Raw genomic sequence first — 21,221 nt, 5'->3', positions numbered from 1 at the left:
GATATGAATTATTACATTAATTAATTTTTAGTTGTTGAACCAATTTCAAATTCCTGGAATAAATCCCACTTAGTCATAGAGTATAATTTTTTTAATATGTTGCTGGATTTGGTTTGCTAGTATGCCATTGAAGATTTTTGCATCCACATTCATAAGAGATGTTGTTGTGTAGTTTTACTTTTCTTGTAATGCCCTTCTCTGGTTTGGGTATCAGAGTAATAGTGGCCACATAAAATGATTTGGAAAATGTTCCTTCTCATCCTATTTTTTGGAAGAATTTATGAAAAATTGGTATTAATTCCTTTGTGAATGTTTGGTAGAATTCAGTAGTGAAGCCATTTGGGCCTGGGCTTTTTTCATGGATAGTTTTAAAATTCTAGATCCAATCTCTTATTATGAGTCTATTATGAATAACTACTTCATATTGAGTCAGTTTTAGTAATTTGTGTTTTTCTAGGACTTGGCCCATTTCATTTAAGTTGTCTAATTTGTTGGCGTACAATTGTTCATAGTATTTATTTATAATCCGTCTTATTTTTATAGGTCAGTGGTAATGTCCTCTCTTTCATTTCTGATTCTAGTAATTTGAGTCTTTTTCTTATTTTTTAGTCTAGTAAAAGTTTGTCAATTTTGTGGATCTTTTCTAAGAACCAGCTTTTGGGTTCACTGATTTTATCTATTTTTTTTCTATTCTATATAATTAGTTTCTACTCTAATTCTTATTATTTTCTTCATTCTGCTTGTTTTAGGTTTAGTCTGTTCATACTTTTTCAGTGTCTTAAGGTGCAAAATTAGGCTATTGATTTATTTCTTTTTTTCTTAATATAGGTTTTTACTGTAATAAATTTCTTTCTAAGCATTGCTTTAGCTGCATCCTATAAGCTTTCTTATGCTATGTGTTCATTTTCATACATCTCAAAGTATCTTCTATTTCTCTTTTAATTTCTTCTTTGTTTTATTGATTATTTAGGAGTGTGTTGTTCAATTTCCACATATTTGTGAGTTTACCCAAATTTTCCATTATTGACATATAATTGCATTTTATTGTTGTAAAAGAACATGCTTTGCATTATTTACATTCTTTCAAATTTACTGAAACTTTTTCTCATGGTTTTACTGTGATTGATCTTAGAGAATGTTTCATGTGCACTTGAGAAAAATGCATATTGTGTTGTTTTGTAAAATATTCTGTAGCTGTCTTCTAGGTATAGTTAGTTACAGTTTTTTTCTATTTCCTTGTTAACCTTATGTCTAGTTTCACCCACTATTGAAAGTGGGTTGTTAATGTCTCCAACTCTTGTTAAACTTTCTCCTTTTCCCTTCATTTCTGTCAGTTTTTCTCATGTATTTTTGTGATCTGTTATTAGGTGCATACATATTTATAATTGTTATATTTTCCTCATTAATTGATCCTTTTATTATTATCAAATGTCCCTCTTTATTTTAGTAATTTTTGTATTCTAAAATGTATTTGGTCTGACATTAATATAGCCACTCAAGCTTTTTTGAGATTGCTGTTTGCATAATATATCTTTTCCCTTTCTTTTACTTTTAATCTTTTTGTGTCTTTGAATCCAAAGTGCGTCTTATGTAGATGACATGTAGTCATCTACTAGATATGACTAGTGTGCCTTATGTAGATGACATATAGTACATGACATATAGTAGACTATCATCTATTATATGTCGTCTACATAAGACATGCTTATCTACTATACGTGATCTACATAAGACAGGCTTTAGAGTATGCTTTTTGTCTAGTCCGAAAATAACTACCTTTTGATTGGGTTATTTATCCATTCACATTTTATTTTTTCTATATTTAGATATGTCTGCCATTTTACTTTTTGTTTTCCATGTCTTTTGTCTTTTTTGTTACTCTATTCTTCCCTTACTGCTTTCTTTTGCACTGAGTAAATGTTTTCTAATGTAGCATTTTAATTCCATTATTTTTTCCATCATATATTTTGAGGTTGTTTTTTTTTTAAATGGTTGCTCTAAAGTTTCCTACACGAATTTTAACTTATTGGAATCAGCTTTGGATTTATACTAGCTTAATTTTAGTAATGTAAAGAAACGTTACTTCTGTTAGCTCTCTATTCCCTTCTCCTCCTTGTTTGTGGTATTGTCATACATATCTATTAATGTTAAAAACCTGACAATATATTATTATAATTTTAATTTACTGTCTATCTTTATTTCCTTAGGGAATATGGTTTTGCTCCCATTCATCTTCTTTGTTCTCTTATTGGCAAATACATTACATGCATTACATTTCTATATGATTGTTATAGTCTCCAAAATACATTAGATACATGTTATTAGTATCATTTATTTTTTATTTGTTGAGAAGGAGTCTTGCTCTGTCTCCCAGGCTGGAGTGCAGTGACAAAATCTTGGCTCATTGCAACCTCTGCCTCCCAGATCCAAGCGATTCTCCTGTCTCAGCCTCCTGAGCACCTGGGACTACGGGCGTGCACCACCACACCTGCTTAATTTTTTCTCTTTTTAGTGGAGTCAGGGTTTTACCATATTGGCCAGGATGATCTTGAACTCCTGACCTCAGGTGATCTGCCTACCTCGGCCTCCCAAAGTGCTAGGATTACAGGTGTGAGCCACCACACCCAGCTGATATATATATTATTTTATACAATTGCTTTTTAAATCTATTAGCAGAAGAAAGAGGAAACACATGCATTTATAGTTTCTTTTATAATTTCTTAATTTCCTTTACCAGTACTTTGTTCTGCCAGATAAAATCTACTGTTGAGCCCATCTAGTTATTTTTATTGCAATTATGAACTTTTCAACCTCAGAATTTTCATTTGGTTATTTCTAGTAACTGGTATGTCTTTAGTGGTATTCTCTACTTGATATATTGTCATCATGCTTTCCTTTACTTCTTTAATTATGCTTCCCTTTAGTTCTGTGAATATATTTGTGATAACTGCCTTAAAATCATTTTCTGTTAGTCTGACATTGAAACCGACTTTGCAAAAATCATAACTGAGAAAATTATGACAGTGAACAATATCAGATCTAGCTGACCTCATCTTGCTTCTAACCTCTAAACTGTCCTTGTCCATTCCTGGGCATAGGCCAAACTAGCTTTGGAAAGGAATTTAGTATATAGTTTATATAACGGCCCTTCCCAAAAGGCTAAACTGTTCTTGCAAAACAAATGAAAGGCCACCAGCCACCAAGTCAAGATGAGAGGAGCTGGAATTCTAAATATTACCAGCCATAATTCCAGAGGTCATAAGATTTGCAGCCTCCCCAGTTTCTCTTCGAGGTAACACTTGTGAACCTAAGATCGGCCTTTGGAGATGTCTTTTCAGGTTTTTGCATTTCTAACAACCAGATAGCCCCACCTGGACTTGCCAGCCAGTTCTGTGGCCCCCACCCAGGAATTAACTCAGTAGAAGAGAATGGCTTCGACTCCCTATGATTTCATCCCCGAGCCCAGCAGTCAGCACTCCTGATTCACCGGCCCCCTACCCACCGTATTATCCTTAAAAACTCTGATCCCTGAGTTTTCGGGGAGACTGATTTGAGTAATAATAAAACTCTTTCTCTACTGCAATTCCCTGTCTTGATAAATCAGCTCTGTCTAGGCAGAGGGCAAGGTGAACCCCTTGGGCAGTTACAACATCTGGTCACTCTGAAAGGCAGTTTCTCTTGCCTTTTATTTAGGTGTATCATATTTTTCTGTTTCTTTTCATGCCTTGTAATTTTTTGTTAGAAACTAAACACTTTAGATGGTAGCAATTCGGGGTACTGCCAGGACTCTGGGGCTTCTAATTATTCTTTATTTGTTTATCTGTTGAGTGACTCCCTAGGTTTAGTTAAATCTAGCCTGTCAGCTCCATAGCGTTCAGCCTCTGATATTTGTGCTCAGGGAGATGGAACTTGGTCTATGTTCACTATGTCCTACTCTTTTCCTGACCATATCCAGCTGTTAATCTCTACTGACCTTCTAGCTGTTACTTGCCCATTGAGAGTTCTATTGTTTTCAAGAATGCTCTGAGGATAAATTCTTCCTCAAACCAGTCTGATCAACTTTCAGTTCCCTGACAGAACAGTTTCCGAGGTAACCCTGACAGAACAGTTTCCGAGGTAAAAGTCTGGTATTTGTCCTAACTCTAGAAGTGTTTCTCCCAGCTGTCCTATTCCCTGGCTCTCTCCTGCACAGTAGCTGGCTTACAGTCTAGGCTGTATCTTCACTAGACCCACGGATCTCCTCCCAACTTTCTAGTACTCCAACCTCTACTATCCGCAGAGTGGCCCTAAACTTCTCCACGTATCATTGCACCTAAAGTCAGCTTTAGGGAAGAGATTAGGCGTGATCTGTTACATGGCTGGCTTCTTCTCCAGGCAAAACCTCTGAGCCGGGGCTCTGGAAGTGGAGGTGGGGACAATGGCAAGCTCTTTTCCCAGTGACACGCCACTCTAGAAGCTGAGAGCTAAGGGGAAGGGGAAGAGATTCAATAGTCTGGGGTCCTCTAGGTTTGTCACTTTTAGTGTGAAACTAGCACCTCACTAGCAGAGGGCTTTTAGGGGGCTGCAGTATTTTAAGCATATCACACTCAAGGTGGAGTCTCAGATCCATGAGTGGAAATTGGGTGGAGAAGTGGAGCCTCCACGCGATCACACCAACTTGGGATTTAAACTCAGCAATGAGCAGCTGAAGGCAGAATGATAAATTCCTGCGTCTCCCTGGAAGAAGCTCTCTAGCTGGGAGCAAAAGGGAGAGGGGCCCTGTGTTCTTGGTTGCAGAAATCTGCACCTGGCTTAGCTTGGAGGGAAAAGGAAAAAAGCAATCTTTGTTCAGCTACCACAGACTCTCATCTTTCTTACCATATGTTCATAGATGTTTCATCATTTGCTATTTACCCTTATGACCGTTTCCAGAGAGGCTTCAAAAGTTTGTTTTGTCTTTTAAAAAATAATTTTTGCAAGTTTTTTTGGAAAACAGGTCCCTGGAGCTTCTCATACTACTGTGCCAGAAATCAGTCTCCTCAAAGCACTTGTGAATGGATATATTTCACAGTGTTCTGAAACAAAAGTTAGAGATACCTCAGAAATGTACTTGAGTTTTATAATTTCATAAGTTACCCTAGACCCAGGCAAATTCCAGTTTGACTATTGGCCAGCAGTAATTGATTTACGTAACTAGGCTCAACGTGGGCAATTTGCATAATTTACAACAATAGAATAGAAAATACTTGTTATCTAAGGAAGGACAAACCTCCTACTGAGACAGCCAAGTAAAAAGGGGTGGCTGGAGAATCTCTGACCGGCCTGCGCACTGGGAAGACGACTGGAGCCTCCAGAAGTTTGTGCTGTTTGTGGGGGCGAGGAGCCTGCCTCTCCTGTTCCTATGTGACAACCTGGGGTTCAATCTGTGGGGCGAGACACTTGCTAGCAGGACTCTATCTCACTTTGCTGAGGGTTCCTGCTTCCCTTTTTTTTTTCACCCAATATACGCTGTCCTACTCACCCTACAATGTGTCCACATGCCTACATTATCCAGGTTGTGTGACAAGAACCTGGATCTTTCCTACAACACTACCCTGTGAGCAAAGAAGATGAAAAGGGCTGTCTTTCTTTCTCTTTGTAGGATTCAAATCCAATTAGTTCTTGACTAGTTATTTTAACTTGGGCTAGAAAAAGAAAGAAACCTCCAGATTTTATTTTAATCAATAAATTCAGCCTTTTTTCCGGACTAAAATTTTTCTTCTCAGTTGTATTGAAAAGTAAGCAAAGTGAACAGGATTAAGTTTGCAACTTCCCTGTAGTTGAAATGCTAATCCTCAGTGAAATGTCTATGAAACAGAAGCCAAACCAGGTAATCTTCATATCAATTAGGATTAGTTGTAGTTGCATGTAAGAGGAAAACCAAAAGAGCATTTACGTAAACTCTCAGATTTATTCTTCTAGTATAAAAGAAGGTAAAGTGGGTAGCAGTGCTGACATGAATACTCCAAAAAAGTAATTAGGAACTCAGGCTTTTTCTGTCTCTCTGCATAAGGTCACTTCATGGTCCAATACAACTACCAGAGCTCTGCCTTCGTGTTTGTGTGTCACACAACAGAAATGAAGAAGCAGAAGGAAAGAGGATGTTACTCTCAGCTGCGTCAACTCCCTTTTCTGTAAATACTGATACAGACAGGACAGGGACATACTGGGTAGAAGACGGCAGTTCCCCGGCAAAGGCCCCACCCTCAAGCCTAGATACCCGGAGCCCTAAATCAGAACAGGTATTTCTGTTTTCATGCCCGAACAGTTGCCTTTTGGCCTGCCACACCCGCTATCCTGCCCCTATATAAACTCCAAACCTCAAGCTTCAGAGTAGACCAGCAGATCAGCAGACCAACAGACCAGTGATGGCAGAACAACGTGGCAGAGAAAGAGAGAAGAGGAGGAACGTCTCGAGGCCGAGGGGAGTTCAGCTGGGGGCAGTTGGAGAAGAGTCCAGCTGCTGGGTGTCCTGACTCCAGGGGAGGATCACCGTCCCACTCCATCCCGGCTGCCGGCTCCCAATCCATCTCACTGAGAGCCACCTCCACCACTCAATAAAACCTTGCAGTCATCCTTTGAGCCTGTGTGTGATCCGATTCTTCTGGGACACTGGGCAAGAGCTCAGGACACAGAAGGCTGTCACACTGGCCATTTGCCCTTATGATAAGGCAGAGGGTCCATTGAGCTGATTAACACTCAAGCCGTCTGCAGATGGCAAAGCTGAAGGAGCTTTGTAACACTGGGGTTGCAGCACCCAGTCCTAGACATTACAGCAGGGCCGAGAGCCCAAAGCACTTATCCTGGCCTCTGCACCTGCCCATCTGCAAGCTCCCCCTAGGTGTTTGAGCTGTGGGATGACACAAACAGGTGAGTCGCACCCCTGGTGCACGTCTTGTGAGAGGAAATCAGGGAACTCTCCTATTTCAATACCACAAAATTATTCTACGGACAAAATGCTTCCACTTTCATCTTATTGCTTAAAACACAGTCTCACAATCACACATAGCGTTAGGCATCCAGGTTGTGGAGTCAGTCTCTGCACGCTCAAGCATTGTGACTTCATTTTTCTTAACTGTAAAATACAGCTGTCAAGAGAACCTTCCTCAAAGGATTGGTGCAGGTTAAGAGAATGCAGGACAATTGTTAAGGATTGTCCCTAGTATATAGTGACCATTCTGTAGGAGTTAGCTGTTATTACTCTCTACAACAGCTTTCCTTGTTATTTATAAAAAAAAGACTTCAACCAAAATAGATTTATTTTAAAGACTTCAACCAAAATAGATTTATCATTCTATTCTAAGCAGGATAAGATTATATGTCCTTCTGTATGTCTAATAACATAGAGCCACACCATTGCTCTAAGGATATAACCAGGATTGTCCATGAAGGTTAGTGAGTCACCTCTCTAATAGGTGCACAGATATTTGTAGACATGGCTTTTATTTGCCTTGTAGTCAATGCCCAGGTCCCATGTAGCTAAACTGAGTCTGGACATGTGGCCTCACAAATAAATGCTACCAATGGTGACAACTGGTCAACATGCTTTGAACAGGGACAGTGTAGGAAAGCTTCCAGGTTACTGGTGGTAGAGGCTGGTTTTTCACTTGCTTTATAAAACAGGTCTCAGGCATTGGAGTCAACTTGATAACTGCTGAATAAATAGAGGCCTGTATTTCAGGCACTTTATTTAATTTGACCTTCCTGAGGAAAACAGACCGGCAGGGTTAAGATATAAACAATATTAGATTATAACTCTCTGTCCCTCTGGTGAATTTTCTATTTCAGAAAGTGATTTCAAGTTCTTCACATCCTCTGAAGAATCCAGTAAGGTCAGCAGAACAGGAGAAAGGATTGTTTTCCGTATTTTGCACACAAGGAAACAGACTCAGTTCCTATAGGAAGTCATATGAATTTCAACCACAGAGCCAAGACTAGAATTCAGGCCTTCTGACTACAAGCTGGTTTCTATTCAGCTCCACTAGAAAGCAAATCAGCAGGGAGGCTGCTGAATAGCTTCTGAGTTATCAGAAAGCTGAATTTGCTAGCAGCTTCTGGAACAGCAGTGACGACAGCAGGTGAGGCAGGGCAGCTGTTTTTATAAGGTTATAATTTTGTGTTAGGAGCTTCCATAGATCATCCTTCATTTACTCTTGAGGAGTCACTGAGATGTACCTTACTTTCATTTATATCTGAGTTCTTGCAGGGATGCAGTATCAGAGTAGTGAGAACTGCCACCTGTGATTAGCAAAATGACTCCCTGGTGAGAACAATAATAAAGGGGGATAGAAAATGAAAGAGAGGCAAGCTTGTTCATTTTTTCATTCCTCTCTGACTGCATACACCTGCAGTTCTGAGTTAGGTATTATCAACAGAAATGTGAATAATATCCAGGCTTGATACTGAGGAGTTTACAGTCTACTGGAGGAAAGAGAAAAGCATCAATAGTAAACATTATCTTAGAAAGTTCTGAAAGAAACACAATGAGAAAAAAGAAGGGGGAAATGCTGCTTCATTTTTGGAGTGGTTTGAACTAGGCCTTGAAATCTAGGAGCATTTACCACTGAAACAGGAGGCATAAGGGCATAACGGACATGGAGACAAGATGCCATCTGTCACGCTCAGGGAATTTTAAGTAGTTAAATGTGGCTAGAACATATGGTATAGGGACTGGGGCTGGTTGGGTCAGACAGGGAGGTGGAGACAGGAGATGAAACCTGCAAGGTATAATGGGTACCTGATATCCACGTCAAAATGAAGGTCTGACAAATTTACACTTCGATTTACAGGTGCTAGAGAAGGGTTTAATCAGAGGAGTGACACGATCAGATCAGTGTTAGAAACTTCTGGTGGTCAGGTGGAGGTTGAAATGGGAAGCGTGGTGTGGGGTGGGCAGAAAAGGTAACTCAGCAAGAAAATGAACACTTTGCTCGTAGTGGGGCTTTTTTCTTTTTCTTTTTTTATATTTCCTTTCCCTTAAACTTGCTTCTATTCTTTCATGTATTTTTCCAGTAGTTTTCAGGCACTCCGGAGATATTAGTACTATTTCCAACCAGCCCAGGAGTTACCGCAAATGGCCAACCTGTATATTCATGAGACACCACGTTAGTTCCATGACACAGTCATTAAAAGTGATCCGAGGAGTCCTGGGGCACGCTGCAAAGTCCCTCAGGCACATGTGGGGAGGCTGCCGTGCTGCAGCCATGCCATGGAGCCACAGCATGTTCAGGCATGTCTTTGCCTTCAGGTCCATCACAGGCCAGTTTGCCTCAGATAACCTCACTGTGCTTTATGTACGAAATTCCAGGCTCTGGCTCTAAGCCTCCAAGTGTTAGTTAGCTGGATTAGACAGATACTGAGAATCAGTAACCCAAGGATTCTTGACATTTCTTATAACAATAAGCCACAGGGAACGGCATCACTATTCAAAGTTTAACATTAAGAAGCTGAGCTTGGGGCAGCCCTAGGAAGAGTAAAGATTAGTTATCTGCTAAAAAAAAAAATAAAGGACGGAGGCTGTTCTAGCCAGCCTAGAAGGCACTGGTTCCAATGGCTCTATGGTCCTAAAGGAATCAATGTTCAGGCAGAGAAAAAAGGTCACTCGGTTTCTCTCTCTCTCTCTTTTTTCAATAGTCCAAGCCAGAGAGAAATGGGCAGTGGTGATCCATTTCATATGAGGCAATGTCTTTTACATCTTTTGAAATAAATATCATGCTACAATTTCTTATTAATAGGTTTGCAATTCTTTTTTACTTATAAATGAAATAGTTGTTCCCCCTATATCCTTAAATCTACTTTGTCAAAAATTTATTTCCACCACATTCTTCCAAGTTTCTACCCAATGATCACATTTCGACTTGGGTAGAAATAATAATAGCTAACACTTACATAGCATTTTCCAGGCATTATTATAAGTATTTATTATTTATTAAGTTGCTTAATCCTCATATAAACCTAAAGAGGTAGGTCTTCATAGGAGGTGATGGGAAAACAGGAGAACAGAGAGGTTAAGTAATCTGCCAACATCACACTTCTACACATGGCAAGGCTGGAATATAAAACCAGGCAGTCAGTCCTGCTTACCTCTTAGGGCACATCCCAGTCAAGAGTTTGTCCATGGCAAGTATAATAATTTGGTTGAAAATAAAAGTATCTCAAGGGCAATGTGTTCGCTTTTCATGGTCAAGCTCTTCTTCTTTTTTTGATAATTTAACAGAAAGAACTGGAAGCCATTTTCTAATGGATTGGAGAATCTGCCAATTCAATACTACGATGCATTATATGTGAACTTGTGGTAAGAGGCCTGCGTCCCTATCCTAGATGCTGCATTTGACAAATGATTTCACAGCCAGTGGTGATTTTAATGAATCCTATCTCACCTGTTTCTCATTCAAGCTTTTTTGCAAAAGATATCTGAGTGAGTACGTATTCAAATGTAATTCATTTTAAAACGGCTGCCTCATATGTCACCATGTCATTACAAAATGTGAAAAGCTCTCTTTTCACTTTAAATAGTTATAGGAGAAAACAGTAGCATTACACAATATCTGTGTGATCACACAATGCAGAGCTTACCTGACAGTCGGGTAGGGCAAGCATCTATGTCTTAAGGTCCAAGCTTTCACACCCTCTAATTCTAGGACTCTGGATTCTGAGTCATTATTTTCTTTTGGGCCAGAAAATTGGAATCATGGGACACAAAATATGTGAAATTACAAGGTAAAGAGGGTCTTTTCACTTCCTCTCTCTCTACCCTGGAGTCCTGTACAGGTTGCTTTCTTGCCTAGTGACCCACATATCAGGCCTGAAATACATGCCTTCACTTGTGATTGATGTATTAGGCTATGGATAGCTGACGGAAGACATGAAGAAGGGAGCCTATTTGGGCACTGAAATCCTAGTTTCTTTTCTAGACTCCCTTAGAACTTGGAGGACACTGTCCTGGGCCACACCATCAACCAGCCAAAAATCAAGCTTTTGTAAATTATTCAAAAGGAAAAATAAATTGCTAGGTAACACTCGGAGTGTCTGATTTACAAATGTTACATAAAAACCAAGTCTTGCCACTTTTGCAAACCATAAATTGGGATATAAAATCAAGTATGACAGTACTCCCTCTGGCCTGCTGTCACTCCCAACCCCACTCCCATCCACACACCTGCACTGGTCTCTCAGCCAACCTTCTCTCAGCTTTTCTCCTTCTGTCCCAATCTGAAGTATGCATGCCTTTGGCCATTTTTCCTCATCTGCCTTCTATCTGATATACCTTTCTATCAATCTTCCCTAATTATAAAATTGTATACATATTTTTTCCACATAATTATTTGAAAATGTTTTCCTTTAACAAAATAGTAATTAAATTGGAATGATAAGTCATACAAATGGCTACATATGCAGGATGTAAAGGGTGGGAAAAAATAGGGGCAATTCACAGTGAAAACACTCAATTGAGTGCTTTTAAATCTCATGGTTTGCCAAATCTCTAATCAGCCATGTGATATGCACAAGGTGTCCTAATCATGGCATTTTATTGGGATGGTGCTTTTATTAATCATACTATTTTATCTTGTCTGTCTCCTTTGCTAAAGTTTAGAAAAATCAAATACTTTCCCAACCTCTCTTGCAAATAAAGGTAGCCCTTGACCCAGTTCTTTAAAAAATATTTTTTTTGTTTTTAATTGACACATACTAATTGTACGTATTTATGAGAGAAAGTGCAACGTATCAATATATTTATACATTGTGTAATAATCAAATCAGGGAATTTATCATTTCTTTGTGATGAGAACATTCAAAATCCTCTTTTGTAGCCATTTAAAAATATACACATTTTAAAAAATACTTACAATACACATTTTAAATATAACTACAATATTGTTAACCATAGTTGCCCTACTGTACAATACAACAGAAGAGCTTCTTCCTCCTATCCACCTGTATGACCTAGTTCTAATCAAGAAAATGTAAAGAGAAATCTGATAGAAGATTCTCAGGGAGCTATTTGTCTCCCTGTTAAGAGAAGAGTACTGGAGGAAAAGGCTTTTTGTTCAGTAGGCTCCAGATGTTCCAGTAGGTAACCTCAAGGAGCATGGCGCCAGGGAGTGACTGCCCTCAGCATACCTTCTGGCGCCAGGAGCAGAAGTGAGTTTGCCCACATTCTGCATTCATGATAAACAGTTTGCTGTTTGATCATACAGCCTCCAGTGGAATGCTGAGTTGGTCCCGACCCTCAGGCGTTCGGCTCCCAACACCACTGCTTCCTATTTCTGAAGAGGATTGTACGAAGACATGATGGTGGGAGCTGTAGCAGCCACCTGGAAGCAAGGAGAAGAAGGTCAAGGGACCCTGACAGAAGCACTTGATATCCTCCAGGAGCTGAAGTATTCATTCAACAACTAGCTATTGGATGCTTATTACATTCCACGCACTGCACTAGTGCTAGGAATTCACATGTAAAAACAATGCCCCTGTTTTCAGGGAGCTTACATTTTGATAGGGAGCAAGCAATAAATATATAAATATATATCAGGTAGAGTTTAGAGCTATGGTTAAAATAATGAAGCAGGGCAAGACAGCTGAAGAGTGATGGGGTGATATTTTATATAGGTTTATAAAGGAATATCTAACTGATAAAATCACATTTGAGAGACATAAAGAAAATGAGAGAGTAAATCATGCAGATATTGGAGAGGGAGGCAGAGTGCTCCAGGAAGAGGATACGGCATATGCAAAGGCCCTGAAGGAAGGCACGGCTCAGCATATTCAAGAAGTAGCAAGAAGACTAGAGTGGCAAGAACTGAGTGAACAACAGGGAAAATGAAGGGAATGAGATTAGAGAGTTCACCAAGGTTCAGATCTTCCAGAGGCCTGGAAGCTATAGTAATGACTTTAGATTTTATTTTGAAAGACATAAGAAATTACTGGAAGATTTTGAGCAGTGGAGCAACATGCTATACTTTTTTTTTTTTTTTTTTTTTTTGAGACAGGGTTAGGCTCCTGTTGCCCAGGCTGGAGTGGAATGGCACAGTCTCGGCTCACTGCAACCTCTGCCTCCTGGGTTCAAGCGATTGTCCTGCCTCAGCTTCCCAAGTAGCTGGGATTACAGACACATGCCACCACGCCTGGCTAATTTTTTGTATTTAGTAGAGACAGGGTTTCACCATGTTGGTCAGGCTGGTATTGAACTCCTGATCTCAGGTGATCTACCCACTTCGGCCTTCCAAAGTGCTGGGATTACAGGTGTGAGCCACAGTGCCCAGCCCATGCTATAAAATTTTAACAGAACCTTTCTGGCTGCTGGATATAGAAAATGTTAAGTGAGAACAAGGAAGAAAACAGACAAATAGGCTAGAAAAACGTTACGAAAAGAAGAGTTTCTGGACACAAGTGGAAGTGATGGAGGTAGGCAGAAAGGTTGGATTCTAGATATATTTTAAAGGTTAAACCAACAAGTTTTTTGGAGGGATTTGATGCAAGGTATCAAGCCAGCAAGGGCCTATCTTCAGACTTCTTAATATGTGAGAAAAATAAACGTCTGCTGTTTAAGCCACTATTAATGTGGTCTTCTCTTACTTGCAGCTGAAAGTATTCCGAATACAACTGGAAGCAAAGTATCATTTCTTTAAAGTGCTCTCTTTTTTTCCCACAGTCTTATGAGTTCAAACTAAATCACCAGAGTCTCGGATCATTACAAACTCTTGCACAAGGGGTTATCTACATAATTTACGTAATTATTAAATTCCATTTAAAATACATTAGAATAAACAAATATTGACGCCCAGAGAGCTTAAAAAAAAAAAAAAAAGAAAACCCAAACAGAAAAACAAGGTTGATTTGCTTACTTGGATTTTGCCAGAGAATTGCATGGGAGAAAAGAAGAGAAACCTGGTCCATAAAAAGAAGATAATTTAAAGCACTTCTTTTAGGTGAAAACAATCAGTGTGAACTAATCTCATTGTTTCTGGTGAAAAGTATGGCAAGTCAGTTGCAAGACTGAGAAAGTCTGGCATATACTAAATGATTTGAAAAAAGAGACCCCTTTTGAAAGCTCTGGATAATAGCAGTGCTGTCTAGTAAAAATATAATGCTAGCCACACATATATTTTAAAATATTTTAGTAAGCATATTAAAACAATTTTTTAAACAGGTGAAATTAGCATTTGCTATTTAAACCAATATATTCAAATATTGTTTCACGTGAGCCCCTAGCCACATTTTAACTGTTCAGTAATCACATGTGGCTAATGGCTATCACATTGAACTGTCCATCTTTAGAAGACCAAACACAAAAAAAACTCAAAGGAAAACTGTGGGGATAAAACATGAAGTACTTTTAAGAACTTAATAATTTTACCTCTGTTTCAACCCAAACACAGACCATTAAAATTTAGAGTAAGACTTGAGAAAGAATCCAGGACTTGGCAATGGAAGAGAACATGGGCATCATAATACTCATTGAGATTGATGTAAGGATTAAATGAGATGAGATGTATGTTTTAATAAAAGAATGCTGTATGAATATGCCTTTATGAAATAGCATTACTTCTTTATTAGAGTATCAGTCTGTGGTTAAATAAACACTTCAGATATTTCCAGGCAATTCTTTCCCCCAAATATCATTATGCTCTTTGCTTTCAAAATCATTATACATTAGGAAACACTGATAAGAAACATACTTAAATACCCAGGAATAATCAGTTTGGAAAAAACTGGGGGCATTCTCTCCTAACATTCAAGAAATATCTTTCTTTGCACACACGGAAAATCTACCAGAGAGTTTTTGACTATGGCTACAAATGTGTGGGAAAGGGAAATGCTGATGACTTTTCAAGGCTTTTCTGATTACAAATCTGATTTAAGGACACTGTATTCTGAAAGGTACAAGTACATATAAATAAATAAACATTTTTTTTTTCTCAGTAATGTCTGAGATTTCTGAATTTCTCTGTAATTACATTTAGCAGGGGAAAAGCCACCTCATCCACGCCTGTGCAGAGCAGCTCCCAGCAATCTGTCAGCTTTTCACAGCATAGTAACCCACGGATTGCTGTCTTAGCTCTTCAATAAATACTGTAGGCTGTGTGTGTGTGCTTACAGAACTTCACAGGTTTCCATGGATACATGAATTTTAGTGCTAAAGCACATTTACTATCACTTTTCTTGTCACCAAGAATCCTGTAAATACCTGTGCTTTAAGATTTTGTGCAGAAATTTAGCATTTTGTAGAGGACAAGTCAGAATTACCTTTTCCCAAATGCATTGTATGATTTTCCTGTAGGGCAAAATCCCCGAAATCATTGATATTTGTAGCCTGTTTTTGGTCATGCACTTTTATTTATTAGACTAATAAAAGACAATAAAGGTTTAAGTACATTGTCAGTACCACTTTTAAATGACAGAAGTGTATATTATTTAAATGTTACAATTAATAAATAAGATAACTTGCTCTGAATTTAAAATGCAAAGAGAGAAATAGGAAATGCAGAAATAGGAATATGTTTATATTTAGCCACTTCTTCCTAAATATAGTGAAATTTAAAAATAATTTTCAAGTGTATTTTTGTGTTATACCCATAGCTTAAATTTAATCTTTCTTATACATACTAAGCTTTTTGTATATTTAAAAGACCTTTTCACAAATCTATGAATATGGCAGGCTATGTTATTCTTTTTCCTGTTTCGTATATGTATAAGCTGAGGCTCAGAGGTTTAACAAACATGCCTCTTGTCATACAGCTAGCAAATGGTAGAACCAGGCTTAGAACCCAAGACTCATGACTGACTGCGTTTCCATTGTCTTTTTTCTGAGAAGAATGCAAGCAACTTCTTATATAGAAGACATAGCCATGTTCTTCCTTCCTTGCCACATGCTGATAGATTTCTGTGTCTCTGGTGTAGCCTCCATTACATTACTCTTTTCTTCATTCGTCCCTTGACTGCTCCACAGACTTTGCTGAGCCTAATTTACCAAGCTTAGTCATTTCAAATGAATATAATCATCAGGAAGCAGCAGTTGCAGAGACATTACCTAGCTTGGATGTGCACTATGTGAAAAATCTGTAAGCAAACAGATTTTCAGTTCCAATGATATTGACCAAAAATATACAAAGCAGATTGAATTAGAGGGTTAAGTAATTTGTACAGAAAAAAATCCAGTCTGAGTAGACAGGTGGCCTGGACATTCCAGTCAAGAAAAAAACTTTTACTTTAACAGCATAGATTTTGGGGGCTCAGGCTGGAACTACTGGAATGATTGTCTCAACTCTTACATACTAGCTCACAAAAAACGTAGCCAACCATCTCTGCATTATCTTGGCAAATATTTCAGTTATTTGTGCAGCTCTTTCATTTTGTGGTTTTGAAAACCTATTTAAAAAGGCTTTTCTTTTGCTGTCTGATAAAAGAGGGAGTCTGGGTAGAGGAAGAGCTCTTGCCTAAGAGGCCTGACTGCAGTTCTATCCCAGGAGACCTGGAGTACGGCGCTCCACATCTCAGTCCTCACAGCAACTGCCAGGACCTGAGCAGTCACAAGTTTGCCGTGAGGATCAAATGAGACAACAGAATCAAAGTGCTTTGCTAATTGTAAAATATGCACAAAACATACAGGGCTGTTAGAGGCCTCTGTCTAATACCACACAATGCCAACCGGTTCTAGTTTCCATGTGTTAAAAGGCAAATTGTGATTGTTGTCACCTTATAGGGCTTTTTCTGGAATATGAACTTTATTCACTTAACAACAAACAAGACTAAGTCATCTCCACTGTGCTTATTTCAATATGTTTCAACTCTTTAGGCAGCAATAGAGAATGCCATCCACACAGGGCTTCATTTGTAATGGCCAAAATAATAGGAACTGTTTATTCAATTGCAATTTAACATCTGCTCCAATCACAGCCCCTGAGGTCCCAGCTGACAACTCTAGATTCAGACAAACTTTGCCTATTACTGCCCAAGGCAAAGTCCTCATTCTTTCTAAATGGAAATTTTAATTCTCTGCTGCTCATCCATAGAGTACCACCGACTGATCAACTCTCTCTCCAATCCATAGAAATGGAGAACTCAGGACTCTCCTGAACTACAACGCTTTCTACAGTTCTCCTATAAATTCCACTCAGGCATTGAATTGAATTTGTTCTTAACCAAACGTGTATTATCTATACCTGGCAGGAATCTAGAAGTAAAATTACAAGATTTATTTCATTTTAATTCTATTATGAAGCATTTAATCACAAATACCCTGAAAATGAAAAGGTAATTTATCATTTTACCTTGACTGAGCAACTCTCCTCACTTCACATTCATGAATCCATAACGCAGAGAGAGGAGACTGGCTGATTAAGTGTTTGATTAGAGAAAACAGATTAACCCAGCAAACATAATCAATTTAGCTCATAAGCAGGATGGCTTTACAAATGCTCACAATAACTCTCCTGTATAAAATCATGAACCACTTCCTACAGTAATGACTCAATTGAAATAGTTGAGAAACATAAAGCAAATGCATGTTTATGGCTTTCTCTTTGAGACATTAAAAGGGTATTTAAAGGCATATCTGATAGCTTACAACTCTGAATATATATTAAGGAACATGTAAGAAAAATAATGCATAAAAAAGCTACAACCTCTCAAGTGTTCTAGTTTCCACTCTGTCAATAATTACATGTTTTCAATGTCCTTCTGTGTACTCTTTCCAAAGGTGCCAATCCAGACCCAAAGTTTCAGATCACTCAGATTCGCCTTTAACCTTCATAACACAACCAGTAGCTTTATGAAAAAAGTTGCATATTTAGGTAGTTGCTATCCCATTATGACAAAACACATAAAATTAGCGAGATATTTTAGCCTTCAAATAAGTGGGAAAAAATCCTTTTAGCTGCGATTCCATTTACATCAGAATAAAAATCTAAGTTATGACTAGGTTGAAGCAACGTCCTGTTCTGTGCTCCATAAAGTTCACTTAGTCTTCAACGCTTCCTTACTTAGCTGGTTAGTATTCCTGGCCTCTCTTTTTTTAGCAGTGAGAAACAGGATACTCTCCCTGCCCCAGCTTTATTTTTAAACTCATAGCCATATCCTGGAATCTCTGTTGGCTATCTGGCGTGTGTGTGTGTGTGTGTGGTTGGAGGTCTCTGCTGGCTATCTGGCGCGCGCGTATTTGTGTGTGTGTGTGTGTATGTGTGTGGGGAGGTCTCTGCTGGCTATCTGGCGTGTGTGTGTGTGTGTGTGTGTGTGTGTGTGTGGTATGTGGTGTGTGCAAGCAGTGAGGTTGTTTTAGGGCCAGTCCGTCCTCTGCCACTTTGCTGACTCAAAGACCGAGAGGCTTTCTTGGGGTGCAGGTACCAGGATCCCCTGGGCCTTAAGGGAATTTGTGTTGAGCTAGAAGCGTGGGTGTATTCATGATGGGCGTATCCGAACATTCCTAGGCTCAACAAAACCGATTATCTTTATAACCGTAGCGCCTAGCCCAGCGCCTGGTGCCGTGAAAGTTGGCTGCGGGAACATCCAAGAGGAGCGTGCGGGGCCGGGGGCGGCATAATTGGTCACGCGCCGCTGGCGCTGCGCTTTGACCGTCGGCGCTGGAGCGTGTGCGTTGCGTGCGCGCGCGGAGGCGGCTGCGTCGGGGAGCACGAGGAGGGAGGCCCCCGGCGGTCGGGCGGGCGAAGCGGGGCTCGGGGCCAAGCGAGGTCTAGCCGGAGCGACTGTGCCCCGCCTCCTGGGCGGAGCGGGCGGCTCCCGGATGGTTAGAGCCTCGTGCCGGCTCGGCAGCGCCCGGACGCCTGGCCCAGCGCGTCGGCGCCTTGGCGTGCGGGCGTCTCGGAGCCGCGGAGGGGCCGCCGGGACCGTTTCAGCGTGGCGGCGCTGGTGCTGGCGTTGGCCCTGGAGGACGGCCCTGAGTGGTGGCCGGCGCCTGCCACCCGGGTCTCTCCCGGGTACAGATGGAGTCGTCCGCGGCCATTAGCCGTGAGGTCGGCAGCTGCGAGGCCACGGGAGACGCCAGGACACACGCAGCTGCCTCCCGGTGCGAGAAGACCCCGGCTTAAGAGTGAGGTGTGCTGGGCGGAGTGGGGAGGACCTCGAGGCGCCCCGGCAACCAACCGTGTTCTAACCAACTGGCAAGTGGGAAAAGTTGACCTGATTAGAGAGTAACGGATCTTATCCAACCTCCTGTATTTCACAGACTGGGAAACTGAGTCCGCGGGGCGAGAGACTTGCTTCCCTAGGTTACACAGCTATTAAGTGGTAGAGCTGGGACTAGAAACCCAATCTGTTTAAGGCTTTTAAAACCCACTGTCCTCACTGAAGTGAATACGAATAATAATACAAGTAATTATTATTGTATTAGATTTTGGAAACTTGGATGGTGAGATTCCTTTGGCATTCGGGACTATTCATATGACTCGTGCTGGAAAAAGTCACTCATGTTTTCTCTGGGCTTGGGTTCCTCATTCCTTCATTCAGTGAACATTTGCTCCGCAGTTATTTGTGCGAGGCACTCTAAGCAGAGACTGAAGGTATAAAGCAAGCTTGTCCAACCCGTGGCCCACCAGCCGTGTGCGGCCCAGGACAGCTTTGAATGCGGCCCCACACAGATTCGTAAATGTTCTTAAAACATTATGAGATTTTTTTTCGCCTTTTTTTTTTTTTTTTTTTCTCATCAGCTATGGTTAGTGTTAGCGTATTTTATGTGTGGCCCAAGGCAGTTCTTCCCGTGTGGCTCAGGGAAGCCAAAAGATTGGGCGCATGGTATAGAGAAAAACAAGAAGCATCCCTCCATAGCGTATGGCCCACAAGAGACAATTCCCCAGACACCAGTAGCTGAGGCAGGTATAGGAGGGGGATCGGCCATTAGATACGATGCCTGTGGAAACTAAAGAAGGCGGATGGGAGGAAGACAATCCGACCTGGGGAGTGGAGGAGGGAGCGGGAGGAGGTGGTATCCGACCTGGATTTTTAAAGATTGAGTCATTTGGGGCACTTGGAAATGGGCGTTCCGGGTAGAAGGTTCAGTATTAACAAAAAGAAAACAAAACTCTGAGTGTGAAGAATAATGGATAGTTTGGTTTGCCTAAAATGTAGGGATTAATAAGGATGCCAGGATTCTAGGACGGAGGACCAAGATGGGGAGTCAGTGGTGGGAAGCCCTGGAAGATTCCAAGCAGAGCATGACAGTGCTGTGGCAGCGGATAGTTAATTTGGCCAAGGAGTGGACCCTCATTTGTAGCGTGAGAGTGTAGGACCAAGGATCTTTGCAGTCCTGAGAGTCTATGAAATAGCCGATCTGGGAATACAGGGCTTCATGGAAACATCTGAGTGTAGGAGGATTATGGATGGAAAGTGCAGCTGGAATGGGAAAAGGCCCAAACCGAATGAGAAGCCTTGGACTAGGGGTAGCCTGTGATCATCTGCTATTGTGTTTCAGACTTCCAGTAACATTCTTGGGAGTACTTGTTAAAAAAGTGCTCTTCGTGTTCCTGTAACTTAGGTCGCCTCTTAGGCATGAGCAGACGTTCATTAGCCTGTCCCTATCGGCAGGGAACGTTTATTTCTTCTGACGCATCCCCAGGGGCCAACATAGAGCTATAAAGACAGCAGCCTGCTTTGCCAGTTGGCCAGTTGAAATGGGAGATTTCTTACACAAAGATTACAGACTTAACCTTCATGCCACTCTTTATTATAAACTACTCATAAACATAATATATATTGTGGTGATCATTTTACAAACTATTCATCAACTATATATAATTCTTTGCAGATGGACTCTTCAAATGAAACATTTTTACCTTAAAGATTGTAGTAGAGGATTTTATAAATGTGTCTTTAATTGGTTCTGTGTTTTCTCATACTTATGAAGCACTACATTACACAATTTGCCGGAATGAAATTGGTAGATGTGGTCCATGTAAATCAACTTACCCAATCAGACAGGTTATAGATATTTGCCTAAAATCTGAGCCTGGGCACCTTGGAGATATTCTGACCTCACCTGGAAACTCCCCAACAGGAAAGGTGCAGGGATTCTGGAGCAAGGTTCCACTTCACATTCCCTTCTGGTTCTGCATGTGAATGCTTAAAAACTTCCTGTGGTGTTCTATGAAATATGTATTTCTGTGCTTTTGCAGCTGCTCCATCTAATAGTACTTGAGAAGGGGAAAAAAATGAAATGTTCCCTAGTAGAAATTCCTTTGGTTAATGATGTTAATCAA

General features: G+C 40.3%; 1 protein-coding gene across 1 annotated transcript in view; it reads left to right on the top strand.

Annotated features, from left to right (window-relative positions):
- The first annotated feature begins 18,577 nt into the window (after positions 1-18,577).
- Positions 18,578-21,221, top strand: part of PLAAT1 (phospholipase A and acyltransferase 1) — a 36,412-nt gene continuing 33,768 nt past the window's right edge. The window contains 2 exon segments of the mRNA XM_011723098.3: positions 18,578-18,959; positions 18,962-19,065. Of these exon segments, the coding sequence (XP_011721400.2) occupies positions 18,755-18,959; positions 18,962-19,065 (309 nt within the window). The 5' untranslated portion in view covers positions 18,578-18,754.

This window comes from Macaca nemestrina, chromosome 2, assembly GCF_043159975.1.
Source record: "Macaca nemestrina isolate mMacNem1 chromosome 2, mMacNem.hap1, whole genome shotgun sequence".
NCBI classification, from domain to species: domain Eukaryota; kingdom Metazoa; phylum Chordata; class Mammalia; order Primates; family Cercopithecidae; genus Macaca; species Macaca nemestrina.
This window is presented reverse-complemented; position numbering and strand designations above follow the sequence as displayed.